General features: G+C 34.9%; 1 protein-coding gene across 1 annotated transcript in view; it reads left to right on the top strand.

The window, feature by feature from the left end:
* Nucleotides 1-19,980, top strand: part of SLC25A21 (solute carrier family 25 member 21) — a 765,710-nt gene that overhangs the window by 671,597 nt on the left and 74,133 nt on the right. The window contains exon 4 of the mRNA XM_036752803.1: nt 7,982-8,048. Within this exon, the coding sequence (XP_036608698.1) occupies nt 7,982-8,048 (67 nt within the window). The remainder of the gene's footprint in view (nt 1-7,981; nt 8,049-19,980) is intronic.

Here is a 19,980-nt window from a genome sequence, read left to right on the forward strand (position 1 = left end):
GGAGAAAATGACTGATTTGGTTTGGTCATACTGCCAGAACAGATGACTCAAGGCTTCCAAACAAGAAATGGAAACCAGAAGGATGCCTAAAGCCTGGAGGAAGAACAAATTGTGAAGATATGATTGACTGTAATGTTTCAAAATCAACCTCACCAAAGATGAGCTTGGGCCACTGCCCAGAACAAAATTGAATGGTGATGTTCATTTAGGTCCTGACTATTGAAATGAAATAAAATGTAGTAATTGTGCTCTGTTAGGTATATGGATGTGTTAATGCTTTCCAATTTCCCCAACTGGAGATCTGATGTCACTTTACCTGTCACTCCTATTTTATGCTTCACTGGTGATTGTTATTGCTGCTCTGGACTCTTGCTGAATGCCAGTTTTTTTGGCAAAAGCTGTGATCCAGGTGATAGGACTCCTCTCATGTTGGATGTGGTTTGCTACAGGTGGCTTTGGAACTTGGAAATAATTTCTTTTATTGACCTTTTCATGCATTAAAATGCTATCTAGATCTATCCTGACATCCCTAGCATTTGAAATCTGCCATATCCTAATGGTCATAGTAATCTGACTAATTTCATAGGACAAGAGCCTGGCAAAGCCACCTAATCTAGGTGAAGGTTTGATTTTCATAGGTAACACTTCTTTAAATTTGCACTCTTCCCTGCTTTGCCAAACAGGAACAGGATGGTTCAGAGGGGCAGGTCCTGTGTTTTGAGTTGGAGGATGGGGGTTCAAATCCTGGCTCTGTCATTTACTACCCCTCACACAACCTGGATAACCATAGCAAGTAATCTCCTTGGACCTTTATTTAAAAAAAGACTGGGCTAGAAGAACTTCAAGTTCCATTTCAGTTTCAGTTAGAAATCTATGATCCTAGGATCCCATGTATTGATTTATTTGATGATAGTTAGGTCATTTTTTCCTCTAATGTTCCATTATGCAATAGGTATCAGTCCCCTAAAAAGACAGCATTTGGAAAAACTGCACTTAATGTTTTTAGTAGCAAATATGAAAAGAAGAATAGAAAAAAGCAGGATATAGTTACCCATCTCTGGGATCCTGCCTAACAGTCCAGCATCATGGCCAATCTCCTGCTACTTCTATTACTACTACTACCACCACTACTACCACCATCACCACCACCACTACCACAACTGCTACTACTACCATTTATATAGCACTTTTAATAAGGTTTGTAAAGGGCTTTGAAAATATTATCTCATTTGTTCCCCTCAACAACTCTGGCAGATAGGGGCTATTATTATCTCTGTTTTGTAAATGGGAAGCTGAGGCAGACAGAGGTTGAGTGACTTGCCCAGGGTCACACTAAGAAATGTCAGAGGCTGGATGTGAAGTCAGGTTCAGTTTTCTATCCATCAAACTTGCCTCTTTAAAAAAAAGTAGCATTTATATTATACTGCAAAGTGCCCAACATGTTAACTCATTTGAGTTACTGTGTTAAATGAGGCTACTCTACCAATAATGGTACTTGAATGCATTGGTGAGACAACAACAAAAAACCCAAAATAATAAACAAATTGTTCACAGGGAATAAACAAGACATCTGATCATTCCATCACTTTGGAATGTTTTGTATTTGTCCTTCCATACATGGAAATTGGGCTTAAGAATTTAGCAGCAATTTAACAATTTAACAGTTAGCTGCCAAATTTTATACATCTAAGTTTTTAGATATCCTAAACTCCAGCCTTCCTAAAAGACAAAAGAACATGACTAGGCACATGATGTCTGCATGAACAGATTGAAGAACTGAGTGTCCTTAGGTTTTGTGCTTTAAATCTTGGGAACCTATGAATCAATTAATGAGTGGCAACACAGCTTCTTTGAAGATGTGGCTTATTGTAAATAAATCACTGAAACTATGTATATGCTGTTAATCACAGGAAATTCCATATTTCTGTGCATCCATACAATCAACATCATTTCATTGACTGTGACAAGACCTTGGAGCCACCAACATGTTAATTTGTTTCACACACACATACACTCATGGACGGAAATGAGGAATAAAATCACTTATTTTGTAGGCTTTGGCACAAATCTGTATTCAAGTATGCTGTATACAAGCTGTGTCTTTGAGAAGGGGTGCAATGAACTTTTTGATCTTAATTTTATATGCTTTATAAATACTATAAGGTTTTGGCTTTTGTTATACAATTGAGAACAAATGTGAACTTAGGCCGTAGCACATGGTAAGGACTCTACTGCTTATTAATAATGATATGAAAATGACGAAGATCCTGACAGCAGGGCATTGGTGAACTTCGGTCCTGGCCTCTCTCTATTTTCCATCTGTATAACAAGGAAGGTAACATATGGCATCAAGCTCACTCACAGATTTGTAGATATTAAGGAGTCAATAATAGCTGATACTTATACATTCTTTAAAGTTTATATATGGCTGTATGTGTATACATATGTACGTGCATACGTGTATATGTATAGTTACCTAATTTGACCCTTGTGAGTGACGTTATTATCATTTTCCAAATGAGGAAATAGAATTGGAGAGGCTCAGCTATATATATTGCTACCTGCAGATATAAAGTTAGAAAAACTGGGTTTGAATTTCTACTCACCACTTACTAAGGTAAGTGTCATCTGAGGTAATTAATTTAAACTCTCTAAGCTGAAGTTTCATCATTTGCAAAATAAGAATTGTAACATTTCCTTGGTTTTTTGCCCAAGGTTGCTGCAAAGAAAAGTACCCTGTGAATCACAATGTACATAGAACCATAATGGAGGAACACGCACAAATTGTCTTGGGATGGTGTCTCTCCACACAGGGAGGCTAGGGAGCTTGCTTTAGGAAAAGTTATGATGATGGGTAAGGGAAATGCCCTGGAGATACTATGGTGCATGTGTAGACATTCTACAACTGGTTCCAGTTGGCTAACCACATGGTAAAGAGGAGGTTTTTTGATTGGTTATGGAAGTATTTTAAAGGTCATGGTTGGCTTCTGCCATTTTTCTATGCCTCATTCACTTTGAGGGATCTTGGTGATTTTTTCACTTGTGGTCTCAGGTGAAAAGCCATGCTGAAAGCATGAAACCACCCCTCAGAGGTCATGTGACCTTGAGAAATAGGCCTCTGTCTTTGGCTTTTTTGTTGTTTTTTCCATTGTAGGTGAAGGGAAAGTCCTCTACCTTGGGAATTTTGAAAGGCAGGGTGAAGGAGCCATAGAAATTTGTGAGTCAGAGTCCAGGCCAGGTTTTGCAACCAGCACAGGATTGATGCACAAAGAAACAACTTTTGAAAATGACATTTGAGACTCTAATCAGGTGGTAACTGAGACTCACTCTCATCTGGCAGTCATGCCACATCTAAACATGAATTTATTGGACCAGTGCTGTGTAGGAACTGAGGTAAATTGAGACTAATTTCCCCTCAGAGACCAAGGTGGTATGGGGTACAATATGCCTTAAGATATTGAAGAAAATATATTTTTTAACTTTATTCTTGATATATATTTGAAGTGAATATCATCTTTAAAATGTTAATCAATGCTAAATGGTTAAGCAGAATTGAGAAGCTAAGTTACAAGCACCTAACAATGGGGATTAGGGAGAGACACAACCATTCAGGGTCTCTAGTTGATGATGGTAGAGAAAAGAGAATCTCCCAATCCCTCAAATCCTCCCAAATCCCCTGAAGGACAGATTTAGCAGCCTGATTACTGGAATAATAAACATCAGATATCATTGGCTAGCAAGATATTGATCATCCCTGAGCCTGAGCCCTGTTTGCACAAGCCTGGAAAGCATTCCCCTACCTCCATATGAGAATGGGTTCCCTCGCAGCTAAGTCCTCTTCTGGGGTGTAACTTTCCTTTCAAGGCCAAGAGCAAGCATTTATTAAGCACTTACTATGTACCAAGAACCTTGTTATGTGCTGAAGATACAAAGAAAGGCAAAAAGCTATCCCTGCCCTCAAAAATCTCACATTGTAATGATCCACAAGATATATTACAGAGCAACTGGAAAGTAAACCAGAAAAGGCATTACTAGCAGCTGGAAGGATTAAGAAAGGCCTTCTGTCAAAGGTGAGTCTTAAAGGAATCTAGGGGAGCTCAGAGATAAGATGCTTTAAGTATTCTAGGAATGGAGGCCAGCCAGAGCAATGTTGTGGAGATAGCAAATGGATTGTCTTATGCGAGTAAGCTGGTATAGTTAGAATGCCAAATATGTAGACAGGAGTAAGGTATAAGACAAAAGAAGTAGGAAGGGGCCAGTTTATGAAGACTGTTAAATGCCAGAAAGAGATTACATTTTATCCTGGAGGTCATAGAAAGCCACTGGATCTTACTGGGGGTAGGGGTGAGGTGGTTGAAATGCATCTAGCACTCATTGCTCTCCAAAGGAAAGGAAGAAAATGGTGGCCCATTTTTCTTTGAACACAATCTCTGGGGTAGATGGATATATCAGTAAGGCAAAATGTATGATCTCTGAGAGGACCATGGGCATGCCTGAATGGTTCAGAATCACAAAGTATAATGAATTCTATAGGTAAAAGGCAGAGGAATTATATCATTTATTTAAATTCCAAAGGATCAGATTCAAGGACAAATGCCCCCAATTTGATATTGTGGCAATAATATTCCAAAATCAATAAGCCCACCTCACTATAGTAACAAGGAGATTATAACAAAACATTATAGCAGGAAACCAAGCCATACTTGTTCTTCCCCTTTATGCTAGGGCCCTCCTATAAGAAGATCACTGAGGAATCCTAACTCCCTGCTCAGCACTCTCTCCTGCAGCTCCACTGAGTCCAAGTTCCACAACTCCCTCTTGTGTTCAGCACTCACCGCTCTGCGCACTCTGGAAGCTGAATCCTACTGCTATCCCCTCTTCTACTTCTGGCTCCATTGTGTCCAGTTTCACTCACAGTCCTCAGTCCTCAGTTTCTGCTCTTTCCAATTTCTGTTCTCTCTTTTTATACAGTCCTTAGACTTTTTATACAGTCATCTGATTGACTAGAACTCACACGCAAACCATTGGTTCTGGTCTTAGTGACTCCCCTTGAGGTCTTGAGGGCTTCACACCTCTCTCAAACTAGCAAACTAGTTTGTTAACTAGCCTGAGGCCTCATATCTAATTAGTAAAAGGGTGTGAGCCTGTCTCTAATCAGACTTCCCTTTGTTGGTCCCACCCGAAGCCCCACCTGAAGCCTATTCACTGGGTGGGAAAGATCTTTCACTTACTGATTGGCTTTACAATGGATTAAACCAGAAATATCTTCCCAGTGATTATTTTTCTTTGGCTCCTTTTGCGCAGTTTTAAAGGAAACTGAAGCAACTCATATCTATTAAATTTAGGGCCACAGAACTCCAGTTCCTCAGATCTACAAATAGTAATCAATTCTAAACCTCCTCTCACAACAAGACAGACCCAAAGCCTGTCTTTTCCACTATGTTTCCCTGTCTCTAACCAAATAAGACTGTAGAGAGCAATCCCCATGAGACTTTTCCTCTCATTCTATAGATATCTCTGCAAAACAGCAGGATTGAACTCTCTTCCAATGAGCTTACAGCAACTGCTCCAGCCTTTCTCTAATCATCTATCAATATTTTTGTCTATTATAACTTTCTAAAATCTAAAAACATCACCATGCAAATGAATTGATAGACCACATTTCCCTGAATCCATCATTATCCAGGACATTGCTCTCTGTCAATTCACCTGAGGGGCTGATCTCTATCTAGTCCTCATAACAGGTTTTTTCCCCAAAATTGTTTTTTTCTGTGAGACTGTATCACATCATAAGTGTATTTTATTAGTTTTCCTTACACAGGTGTTCTTTTTCTGCCCTTTTCAACAACCAAACCATTCATAAAGAGGGCAGTAATTTACATATAAAGGGTCTCAATAACTTTCTAAAAGACCAGATATATTTCATATTTATATCAAACTGCCATATTAAATTTTGTTCAGTGTACTCTCACCTCCATTTTTGACTTCTATCCACCTTCAAGGGGATCTCTCCCTCTTCCCATATCACAAACTGACCTTTTATTGCTATTTTATTGGGAAAGATTTGATAAATCAATTTAAGCTTAACTTTAAATGATAGTAAATGATTAATGTGTCGTACATTTGTACAATTGTGTTATACAATTTTTTTTTAAAATTAACTATTAATACCCAAGTTATTTGGAAAAACAACATTCAACACATTTTTCCAGAGAATCATGCCCAAAAAAAGCCTGTTGGACCTGAGCTCCTTAAAACAGAGTAGATAAACGGATGCCTTCTCTATCTCTTTATAAGCTTGACAGAGAGGAATTTAATGAGGTCTCCCATATCTCAGTGTCTTAGGCCCTTGAGCAGTAGCAGATTCAAGGTAATTGGTTCATAATTACCCTGTATCAGGGAACTATTTGGTCATCCATTCAGCATAAGAGCACTAAATTCAAAGTCAGGTGAGTGCTAGGTTCAAATCCCAGCTCTACCTTTATTGGCAATGTGACCTTGGGTAATCCATTTAACCAGTGTGTCAATTTCTTTATCTATAAAACAGAGATAATAACATCTTACTACCTATATTACTGAGTTTGAAATAATGCATGTAAAGTGTTTTATAAATTGTATAGTGTTATATAAATGTCAGATATTTAGATCACCTTTTATCATAAATAAAAGCAATAATCCCTAGACAGATTTTTAGGGATTATACAATGGATGAATTTTGTAATTTCATCCAGCATTAGTATATTTGTCAATATATTTCTATATATAACAACATTTAGGAAACCCATGCAGTATTATGTTCATATGAACTTTTCATACTCGAAATGAAAGTACAACAAATACTGAAACATTTCAGACTTCAAAATTCTTAAATTTTGAAATAAGTAGAGAAATTAACCATCAATTTAGCAATTATGAATGCCTGTTATTTTAGTTAGTACTTTTTATAGGTAAACATTTTTGTAAAGTTGGGGTCCCCAAACACGGCCAACACTTTGCTCCTTCTCTCTAAGGATGTCCTCATCTTATAGGAGATCTTAACAGCAGGTGTTCTTCCCCTCCCCCCATGAGTAATTTACAACCAACACCATAATACCTTACCTTATAATCACCAAGTGAATTATTATAAGACTTGGAGAATTCTTGAAAATAGGGATTCATCAAGAAAAAAGTTTCCCTGAAGCTATATTTCTCCCAGTTATTAAGCTGGAACAAATTCATCCAGTTGCTTTTACTGACAATGAGAGTTAGGGCTCAATCCCTGTAGATAACTCATTGCAGTATAGTAGAAAGAACCCTCTACTTACAGAGTACCTTGGTTCAGAGTTCATATCCCTCATGGCTGCCTGTTTCATCTTGGGGAAGTCACTTAATTACCCTGATCCTCATTGTTCTAAGCTATAAAATAATAGGTTAGACTAGATGATCTCTGCCAGCTTTAAAGCTATGATCCTATGAATCCACTAGACATCTTGGAAAAGCAAATTAATAAGCAGGAGTATTTTCTTCACAGCTAAAGGAAGATAGATGAAGCTTTGTATTCATTAGATTTTACTGGTAAGAAGTTTCCAGGTTTCATGTCATTTTCATTACCTCATTATTAATGTCACATTAGTACTATCATGATGCTGGCATTTTTACTTCTCAACTAATACAAAAGGAGACTTTATTATTTTTTTTTTGTTTTTGCTTTTTGGCAGGGCAATCAGAGTTAAGTGACTTGCCCAAGGTCACACATCTAGTAAGTGTGTGTCAAGTGTCTGAGGCTGGGTTTAACTGAGGTCCTCCTGACTCCAGGGCTGGTGCTCTACTCACTGAGCCACCTAGTTGCCCCAGGATACTTTATTATTAATGATGGTAACCTGACTATTTGGAAATGATTTAGGATTAGGAGCTTTTTGTCCATAAGCAAAGGCAAAATTGCCTTTTCTGTAATGCTTTTATCTATAGCTAAAAGAAAAGTTTTTTTTTTCATCCCTAACAGGTTGTTTGGGTTTTACAAAGGAATTCTCCCACCCATCTTGGTTGAAACACCAAAAAGAGCGGTGAAGGTAAGCATTATTTACCTTACCTTTGGAAACCAAGTTCCATAATAATAGAGACACTCATGGCACTGGAACATTTTACAGTATTTCTCAACATTCTGTGTATGGGTCATTAAGGGTAAAGTGAATCATTTCCAAGGGCCCTGAAACTAACATTGACAATTGTAGCAGACCCTGAATTATAATTTATCCCTCTCTGAAGTATATTTAGGAGTTCTCAGTTTCTTTATTTCTCCAAATAATTATACAACCTTATTAATAATTATTAATATTATAAGCAGCAGTTTACATATTAGATTTCCCAATTTTCCTTTTGAATAATTTTCTATCAAACACACTTCCCCACAATCTATCCCTTGAATTAAATTTGAATCACAGCACCCAAATATTTCTCCCAAGTCAACTAGCATTAGGTAAGCACTTACTATGTGTCAGGCACCATGCTAAATGCTGGGAACTCTGAGGTTTTGTAACAGACATTATCCTTAACTATTCATATCAGAAAGCAAAGTAAATGAAACAGGCAGTCAGACTATTAATTTGGTTCATCTTTATGTTCATTGTATCATCTTTGAGAATTTATGTAGTAATTTTAATTACCCTTAAATATACACTGCTGGAAAAGACCATTTCTTTAATACTAATGTTCTCTGAGCAATGCCATATGGCTGCAAATCATGGAACGCCATCATCTTGGAAGAATCAAATCCAAAAGCAATGGGAAAACACATTTTACCAAAACCTTTTCTTCTTCTTAAGTTTCCTAGTACTGTGAAGGGCAACATCATATCCCTAGTCACCCAGGCTCACAACTATAGGGATATCCTCAACTCATTTTTACTCATTCTTCATATTTAATTAATTGCAATTTCTACTACTACAACATCTCTCATATACATCTCCTTACCACCATTTATCTTATTCAGACACGTGCTATAAAAATGCCCATTGAATTTATCTAAGAGATAAAAGGAATGGTTCAATACTAGGAAAATAACCAACATTATTCATCATATTGAAAAGCAATATTATATAATTATGTCAATGAATGCACAAAAAGAGTAGTTATTTACACTAAAAACACACATAAAAAGCATGGCTATGTCAGGATACTGTTTTCTCATACGATAAAAAAGTATGTAATAAAAACCAAAAGCTAGTATTATTTACAATTCAGAAATACTAGTAATTTTACTCATAGCTATATGAGATATTCCTTCTTCCTATTATTATTTGACATAATCTTAAAAACATTTGGGACAGCAATGTGACAATAGAAAGAATCTAAAGGCACAAATATCAGCAAAGTGGAGACAAAATTATTCCTATTTTTAGGGTTCCCTAGAAAATAACAGAGAATCAACACTGAAATAAATTAGAAAAAAACAGTTTCAGCAAAGAACAAAAATGAACCCATAAAAATAATCAATATATTTTTTAAATGACAACAAACTAGATTTGGAACCAGAATAAATGAATTTATAGATGATGGATGAACAAGCATTTTTTTAAGTGTTTACTATGTGTTAAACACTTTACTAAGTGTCTGGGATAAAAAATGGCTTCATATCCAGAATGTAAATGCATATTTGGTCAAGGTAAATGTGGAAGTTTGTTTTTCTGAATTATGCTTATTTATTGTGAGAAATTTATTTATTGTTCTGTAGGTATGTGGAGAGGGAGAGAGAAGCAGTGTATGGAAGAGAGAGTTAATAAATGCTTATAAAATGATTAAAAATAATTATGGAATAAAATTTTTTAAAAAAGATGGAATAAGAGGTTAAAATGTAGAAATAAAACCTCTGAAGGAAAGAATTCGAAGAATAATAAATACCTCTTTAACACAAAGTAGTAAACCATACACAAATAATCCAGGAGACAATAAGACACATTAGGACAAAATCAAATAATTGAAAGATCAAAGTAATTATAAAGTACATGTTGTGAAAAACAGCTGACTTGGAGAACAGATAAGAGACAGATTTTCTAAGAATTTTGGGTTACATGAAAAACATGACAAAAAAAAGGGTTTAGCTGCCATATTTCAAGAATTCATCCATGAAAATAGAACAATAGAAAGTCAAAAGTGAAAATAGAAGGAATCCAATAATCCCCTCTTGAATAAAACTCCCATTGAAAACTATGATTTTCATAGCTAAAATACAGAACTTCTAGTAGAAAGAAAAAAAAAATACACCAGAAGCCAGCAAGTATTCAAGCAACAAGGAGACCCAGTCAGTATCATAAAATATTTGGCAGCTGTTACTAGAAAAGTGATAAATTCTTGGAATACAGTATTTCAAAAGAGTAAATAAAGGGTTGCAATAAAAAATAACTTACCTGCAAAACTGAAGATAATTATACTGGGGGAAAATGAATCTTTAATGGAAGAGAGGATTTTATATATGTTCCTGGTGAAAAGACTAGAGCTTAGTAGAAATATTTTTTTAAAAGAGGGAATATTCTTGGAGTGCCATATTTCTAAATATATTACTGAAAGGTAATCATCAAAACTATAGTTAAAATAGAAAAAAAAAGATCGATGAAATAGATTAGGTATACATCATATAGAGACAACTGAAAATAGTAGCATAATGTAGGATAAGCCAAAAGACCCCAACTATTCAAGTATGAACTCAGGGAAGAAATAACTTGCAACTGTGGATAGCAGAAGAGTTCTTGACCAAATGATAGATGAGAAGGATCACAGGAAATAAAATGGACACTTATGATCAAATAAAATTAGAAAGATTTTGGATAAGCAAAAACAATGCAGTTAACATTAGAAAAGAAACCACTAACTGGGGAAAAAATCTTTACCAGCTGTTTCTCTGATAAAGGTCTCATATCTAAGATACTTTGTACATAGCCCAGATGAGACCATGTCTTAATCAATCAAAGACTTTATATTAAGGGGAAAAAGTCCTTGAAAGTCATTAAATGACCTGGAATGATGCCAACAAAAAGTCTTTTCCAATTGGTTTAGGACTTGGTTATTCTGTGGGAAGCTTATATAAAACCAGAAACTAGTTCCAAACCCAAGAGATTACAGTTGAGTGCTGAGCTGGGAGAGGACAATTCTAGCTAAGTCTTAGGGAAGGAGTCACTTAGGGGAAAGGAGAATGGCTTAGCCTCAGCCTTATTCTCTTCCTCCACATCCCTTTACTGGATACAGACCTAATGAATTTTAGAGGACAAAAGGATTTGGAATTTTTCATCATTGTCCTAGCAAAATCTTCCAGATATCAGCAACTGACAGCAGTGTCTACATGGGGAGCTAAGAACAGATTGAATTCAGTGAGGAAAAGCATAATCAAGACTCCATTAGGAGCCATAAGAAAAGCTACAGAGGCAGAGAAAAAGAGAAAAGGATGAACTCCATAAGTCATATGCATCTAACTTCATGTAATAATCTGAACAGTAAACACTCTTTTTCTGTTTTTTCACCCTGCATGGAGGCCAAACTATTTTGAATAGTTATACCCAGAGGCTTGTTCTGTCACTTAAAAGCCTAAAAAACAGCTTTATTAACAAACACTTGACTTAACTGAGAAACAGAGGAATACCTCAGCTAAGGGTAATGCTGGTTTAGAATGTGAAATCACTTGTAAAGTCTTTTAGGGATGAAGGCAGAATATTATTAGTTTCACCTCATAATGGAAAAAGAAGCAGTAGATAGTAAAACCATTTTAAAGAAAGTTTGACAAGATGACAGACTGGATACTTTTTCTAGTACCTATTACCTCTGAAACCTTCTCCTCACAATATAAAAATAAGAATCATGTACCAGATATAAAATAATTTCAACTGAATCCACAGAAAAGAGAGAATTCTGGTACATTAAAAAATCCTTAGGTAGTAACACTAGAGAATGATAATCTTTAAAGTATATGCTAAGTACCATGCTTTATGCTCTTATCAGGGACACTCAAAGCCACTCACCAGTGGCTTTGTACTTAGGGCCCATATCAATATCCCTTTCTGCTGCAAAGACATTGAAAATAATCCCAACCACTACATGACCCCATAATGCAAGGGGCAGACCAGTCACAAGGAGGAAGGATATACAAAAATATCCTCCATTTTTCCTGGGGATTCTCCTTAGGTAGACTGAAGAGATCCTGTCTAAAACACCCTTCATATTCTCCCAACCCTGAAAAAAGCAGTAAATGTTGATTCAACATAGCCAGATAAGGAAAGAAGAAAGATCAAGCCAGGAACTTCCATAGGGGGTTAGAGTACATGGCTCCCCAAACCCTAGGGGAAATTGGAGTTAATTAAGCCCTTCTAAGAACAGTTTTGTTCCTCCTAAGCTACTCACGGCATGGATATGAGCCACTGAGCCCTAAATCTCCCAACATGGAATTAAGCTGATGTAATTTTGAAGCCTAACCTTGGGAGTTGGTGGTAAACTCTTTCTCTATACTTGGCTTTTTGAGGTAATTCCCTCCTTGTTTCTCTAACTGCAGGAGAATTTTGATCTGGAAAGTTTCAAGGACAATGAATAGGGATAAAAGGGAAGTAAGAGACACCTTCCAGAAGGAATGGGAGATTTCAATTGATCATGGTTTCAGGGCTTGAGAGGAAGGAAAGAGAGTACATGTGAGGGGAGGCAAGATAGAGAAATAAATATATTTTTGATTGATTGAAAAGACAGCCAGGGAATAGGGAGTAAAAGGAAATATAGCTTGAGTCTGTTGAAAATAGTGGTCTGCGTGAAGCACTCGCCAATCAAGAGAACATAGTTTATAAGACCATAGATTTAGAACCACAAGGGACCTTGGAGGCTATCTAATCCAACTCTCACATTTTAGACTTAAAGAAATTGAGTCCCAGAGAGTTTAAGTAATAGTAATTTTCTGAGGCTGCATTTGAATCCAGAACTTCTATTTGAGACATGGTTTTTGGTTTGGGCAACAAGGTAGAGGACGAGAAGATCAACAGAAATAGATAATGAAATAAAGTATGGCTGGACTGTGTTTCTAATAATGGGTCAAGAATTGTACTTACTAATCAGCATAGCAGACCACAAGGCAGAATTTCCAGAGATGAAATGGTTAAAATTTCCATGACATGATCATTGGTGGCAAGGAGGTTAATGAAAAGATGGCTGGCAATGAATGAGTAAACTAAGCATGGCTGGGACCTGATTGAAATAATAGGCCAGGTGAAACACTCACCAATAAGTACAATAAGGCCGTAGGGAAAAGTTCTGTAATGAAAAAGTTAAAAACCTTCTGGGCATAGTCACTGCCTTTGACATAAAAGAGGTGGAGAGAAGATGATGGGGAATGGAGAATGAAGTAAAGCATATCTGGGACCTGTCTGAAATAGTAGGATAATAAAAAATAATTAAAAAAAAACCAAGCTGTACAACCTGTTGTTTGAAAGAAATGCATCTAAGTAAAAGCAAAGACATACATGGAATAAAATAAGAGTCTGGAACACAATGTACTATGTATCAGATGAGTCCCAAAAAAGTGGTTGCTGCAAAAGGCAGCACAAAGCAAAAATAAAAACCTTTACTAACAAAAGATAAACATGCTTAAATAAACTGTTATCAGTATTAAACATAAATACAACAACTGGCATAGCACTAAATTTGGAAAAGAAAATTTAAAAATTTTACAAAGACAAAAATAGTAGAATGATGATAGTGGGAGACTTTAATATTCCTTTCTTAGAACTAAATAAATCTAACAGAAATATCAACAAAATAGGAAATATAGAACTGAACAAGCTATTGGAGAACTGAAGAGCTAAAAAACTTATGGTATCTACTGAATGGGACCTCTCTCTTCCTCTCTCTGTCTCTGTCTCTTTCTGTTTCTCTGTCTTTGTCTCTTTCTCCTATTTAGAGGATATATGTGTATATGTATATATTTATGTGTATATGCAAACATATATGCTTGACATATATCTATGAGTGTGTGTATTTCTCAGCAAGATGCGGCACCTTTACAACAACAGATCACATGTTAAGGCACAGAAAAATTGCAATATACATAAAAAACCAGAAATACCAGACATACCTTTTGTAGAGCATAGTATAATAAAAATAATTCTCAATATAGGGAGCACAAGGAAAAAACATAGGCCTAAAAAAGTCTTAATAAGGAAATCCTCAACAAATTAGAACAATCAAAAGAACAAAGCATTGATACAATAACATTAAATACAATGATAATGATGGGTCAATATGTCAAAATTTTTGGAATGCAACTAAAGCAGTCCTCAGAGGTAGAAAAAAAACCCTATATCCCTAAAACGTGCATTAAAAATAGATAAAAAGAGTATTAATGAACTAAATATCCAATTAGAAAAATTAGAAGACCAACAAATAAACAAGCCCAAAATAAGAATAGAGGAGGAAATATTGAATACTGGAGGAGAAATAAATAAATTTGAAACACAAAAGACTATAGAGCTAAGAGAGAAGAAAACCAAATCACTAGTATCAAAATTGAAAAGAGTGAATATGCCACTAATGAAGATGAAATCAAAGCAACTATTAAGAATTATTTGCCAAAATTATATGCTAATAAATTTAACAATTTAAGAAAAAATGGAAGAATATTTACAAAAATATAAAGTGCTTAAATCAACATAAGAGGAAATAGAATATCTAAATAAATCTATTTTAGAAAAAGACATTGAACAAGCCATAAATGAGCTTCCTAAGAAAAAAGTCAAGATTAGATAATATTTGCAAGTAAATTCTATCAAATATTTAAAGATCAATTAATTTCAATATTAAATAAATTATTTGGAATAATAGACAAAAAAGAGTACTACCAAGCTCTTTTTTTGTGAAATAAATATGATGCTGATACCTGAAACGGAAGAACAAAAACAGAGAAGGAGAAGTATAGACCAAATTCCCTAAAGAATATGTATGCAAAAATCCTAAATAAAATACCAGCGAGGAGACTATATGTAATGGCAAGTGAAGTGGACTTTTTGCTGTTTTTTTCTTTTTGAGTGCTTCTTGGCACTAAGGCAATCAAATGCCTTTGATTAAATCTTGCCTTTGATTGAATCAAGAGTCATTGATGACCTGTTTAAGTCACAAGAAAGCTTAAGTCACATGATTGTGATGCCCTCTGACCCTGAAGAAGTGTATATATACTCTGAGGTTAGCATTTTACTTCAGGGCTCACTCATTGAAAGAGTGTTCATGTCATTTGGCCACACCAGACTCTGGGTAGCCATTAGCCCTAAGCTTTGTTTTTCTCTCTGGTAACTATGTATGTATTGCTATGGACAGATAGTTAGAAACCCTGTCTGCTGATTTGTGTTATTTTTTCTGTTTATGTAATTTCTGCTTGTGTTTTCCCTGAAGTTCAGAGTGCTGAACTAAATGAATGATATATGTATATTTAATTAAAGTGAGATTGTAAACCCCTTAAAGTTGCTTTCCATAAAAAAATCACATCAAATTATCTGTGCTAGCAGCCCTCCTGTGTGCTGGTGTTATTGGCCTTACACCTCCACAGCAGCTGCTAGTAACATTGGTGTTGCACTATAACAATATATCACAAAGATTATACATTGTGACTAAGTGGGATTTATGCCAGGAATGTAGGGATGGTAAATCCCACTTAGTCAATTATATCAATAACAAAAGCAACAATAGATGCAGAAAAAGCTTTTGATGAAATACAACACTTATTCTTATTAAAAAAATATTTGAAAGCATAGGTATGAATGGATTTTTCCTTAAAATGATAAAAGTACCTACCTAAAACCATCAGCAAGCATTATTCATAACAAGGATATACTAGAAGACTTCCCAGTAAGATCAGAAGTAAAACAAGGATGCCCATTATCACTAATCAGAATTAGAAATGCTAACAATAGCAATAAGAGAAAAAAAGATTGATGGAATCAAAACGGATAATGAGTTAAAAAAAAAACTATGCCTGTTTTGCAGATAATGTGATGATATACTTGGAAAATCCTAAAGATTCAACTAAAAAGCTAATTGAAACAATGAATAATTTTAGCAAAGTAGTAGAACATAAAATAAGCCTATATAAATCATCAGCATTTCTATATATCACCAACAAATACATTCAGGAAGAGAGGGACCCCATTTAAAATAACCATAGACATCAGAGTATAAGTGAGAGTATATCTGCCAAGTCAAACCAAGGAACTACATGAGCATAATTATAAAATACTTTTTATACAAATAAAGTCAGATTTAAATAATTGGAGAAATATTAATTGTGCATGGGTGGACAGAGCCAATATAATAAAAAGGATAATTCTACCTAATTTACTTATTCATTACCATCTTCATTAAATTGCCTAAAAAGTGTTTTATTGAGCTAGGAAAAAATAATAAAAAAATCCTTTGGAAGAACAAAAGGTCAAGAATATCAAAAGAATTAATTTAAAACATTAATATAAAACATAAAAAATAGGCTTACCAGTACAAGATCTTAAAATATATTAAAAGATGGTAAATATCAAAACTGGGCAGCTAGATGGTCTAGTGGATAGTACCAGACTAGAGTCAGGAAGACTTGAGTTCAAATGCAGCCTCAGACCAGTCTGTGTGAGTCTGGACAAGTCACTTAGCATTGTCTCAGTTTCTTCATCTGTAAAATGTAGAAGGAAATGGCAATCCACTCCAGTATGTTTGCCAACAAAACCCCAAATGGGGTCACAAAGAGTTGATCCCAACTGAAATGACAGCAACAAAATTTTTTTAACAATCTGGTACTGGCTAAGAAATAAAAAGGTGGATCAGTGGGACAGAGTAGACAAACTACACAGTTGTAAATGATTATAGTAACCTTTTGCTTGACAAATGCAAAGAATTAAGCTTTTTGGATAAGAATACACTATTTGCTAAAAATTGCTGGGGAAACTGGAAAGTAGTCTGGCAGAAACCAGGTATAGGCCAATAACATACACCATTTACCAAGATAAGGTCAAAATGGTTATATCATAAGTAGATTAGAAGATCATGGAACATGTTACCTATCAGATTTACTGATAGGAAAACAATTATTACTAAACAAAAGATAGAGAGTATCATGAGATACAAAATGAATAGTTTTGATTACATTAAATTTAAAAGTTTTGTACAAATAAAACCAAATGTAGCCAAGATTAGAAAGAAAGCAAAAAAAATTTGAGAAAAAATTTTATAGGCAGTTTCTCAGATAAAGGTCTCATCTTTTAAAAATACAGAGAACTTTGTCAAATGTATAAGAATATGAGACATTCTTCAATTTATATTAGATATAGGTCAAAGGATATGAACACGCAGCATTTTTAGTGAAGGAATCAAACTTTTGTAGTCATATGAAAAATTCTTTAAATCATTATTAATTAAAGAAATGCAAATTAAAATGACTTTGAGATATCATCTCACACCTATTAGATTGGCCAAAAGGGGAAAAAGACAAATGTTGCAGAGGATGTGGTAAAATTGGGACATTAATACACTGTTGCTGGAACTGTGAACTGATCCAACCATTTTGGAGAGCAATCTGGAATTAGGTCCAAAGAATCATAAAGCTGTATATATCCTCTGACCCAGCAATACAGTATCAAGTCTGTTTCCAAAGGTGATCAGGGAAAAAGGAAAAGAACTTACATATTCTAAAACATTTATAGCAGCTATCTTTGTGGTGAAGAGGGTTTCATGAGCAGCTTTCTCCCTAGGACTTGGCTCAAAATGGAATCCTCAACTCCAAGATTAATATCATCCACTACTGGGCTAAACCCTTCTGTACTGAACTCACTGATGGACTAACTGACATTTTATACATAGGCTCAATGGGCATAACTGATCATCTTAGCCAATCACATACTTTTCTTTCTTGGCCCAATCAAAATGTATAATCCATCTTGTTTACACATTTCAAACTTTAGCACTGTGCATTATTTGATTGATCAGGAGGGAGAAGGAATATTTATACCAAATAAATTTAAAAAGGATAAATGACCCAGTATTGGATATCATATTTTAGAGAAAAAAACAAATTATATGTGTTTCACAGTTGTGGATGGGGAGGGGATTCTTTTTATTTTTCAACATTTAAAAAATGTTTTTATTTTTTCTCGGTTACACGTAAAAACAATTTTTGACATTTTAAAAAACAATTTTTGAGTTCCAAATTCTTTCCCTCTCTCCCCTCCCCCATCTTTAAGAAGACAAGTACTTTGATACATATATTATACATGTGCAGTTGCACAAAACATTTCCATATTAACTATATTGTGAAAGAAAACAAACAAAAAACAAGAAAAATACAGTAAAATAAGTATGCTTCAGTCTACATTCAGACTCCTATCAGTTCTTTCTCTGGAGATGGATAGCATTTTTCATCCTAAGTCCTTTGGAGTTATCTTGTAGCATTTTATTGCTGAGAATAGCTAAATCATTCACAGCTGATCATCATACAATATTGTTCTCACTGTGTACAATGATCTCCTGGCTCTGCTCACTTCACTTTGCATCAGTCCATATAAGTCTTCCCAGGTTTTTTCTGAAACCATCTAGCTCATCATTTCTCATAGCACAGTAGTATTCCATCACAATCACATACCATAAATTATTCATCCAGTCTCCATTTGATGGTCATCCCTTCAATTTCCAATTCTTTACTGCCACAAAGGAGGTGCTATAAGTATTTTTGTACATGTAGGACATTTTCCTTTTTCTGTCATCTCTTTAGGATATAGACATAGTAGTGATATTTCTGTGCCTAAGGATATGTAAAAATTATAGCCCTTTGGACACAGTTCCAAAATCCTTTCCAAAAGGAGGAGGATTCTTTTTTCTTTATTTTGGTGATTTAGTTTTCTTTTCTTTTTTCTTTCGGACTCAAACACAAGAACTCAAATACAGAATAGAGAAAAGAAAAAGAAACACATCATAAACTTAAACATTGAAACATAAAAACCAAGTAAGAAAAGGGAAAAAAGCATTTCATATGCACAACAGAACATGAGAGGATTCAAAACATATAGCAATAAATTTTCATTTTAAGAAAACCTGTATGATAAATATTACATATTGTGTTGAGAGCTGGCCATCTTTTCTTTGCTTCCTTGAAAGCTTTCTTTTGTTCTCTGCTGTGCACTTTTTACTTTGTTCTTTTTTCCGCTTCTTTCCCCCCAGAAGGCTACAATTAAGTACAGATACATTTATATATAGATATATATTTATACATATACAAATATATACATATATGCATATATACATACATACATAGACATATACTTTCCCTAAGAAATTCTACACCTGATCTTTGTTTTTATGTTTGTGAATATCTCTTATTTCCTATCCCTCCTGACTCCTCTAGTTTGCTTCTACCCACTACCTTGGCCTCCTATTACTTAGCCTATACCACCCCCCTCCCCCCCAAGAATCCCTCTCCTATCCTCCTGGAGGAGGATTACTGACAAAATAAGGGATGGAAGTAATTACAAAAGAAAAAATACAAAGTTTTGTAACATTGAATTGAAAAGCTTTTGCATGAGCAAAATTAACATAACTAGGACAAGAAAAGAAGGAGTTAAATGGAATATAAAACCACAAGTTATGATCTATATGGGGAGTTTAGGGAATCATGAAAAGATTTGTATAAATGGATGCAAAGTGAAGTAGCAAAACCATGGAAACAGTATGCACAGTTATTGAATATATACATACACACATACACATTATTGAAGTCAATAATGTAAATGAGAAGCACATTAAAGTAAGTCCACAATCCATAATTATAATGACCAATCCAGGTCCCAGAGAGAAAATAAAGATAAACACCTCTCTTTTTTCCTTGGAGCTGTGGAGGGCTATGTGGACAGAATGTTGAACGTTATATTACATATGGTCACTATTTTAATTTCACTTAACTATTTTTCTTTGTTACAGAGCAAGGTTTCCCTGGTTTGGGTTTCAATTAGGAGGTGG

The sequence above is a fragment of the Trichosurus vulpecula genome, chromosome 3, assembly GCF_011100635.1.
Source record: "Trichosurus vulpecula isolate mTriVul1 chromosome 3, mTriVul1.pri, whole genome shotgun sequence".
NCBI lineage: Eukaryota > Metazoa > Chordata > Mammalia > Diprotodontia > Phalangeridae > Trichosurus > Trichosurus vulpecula.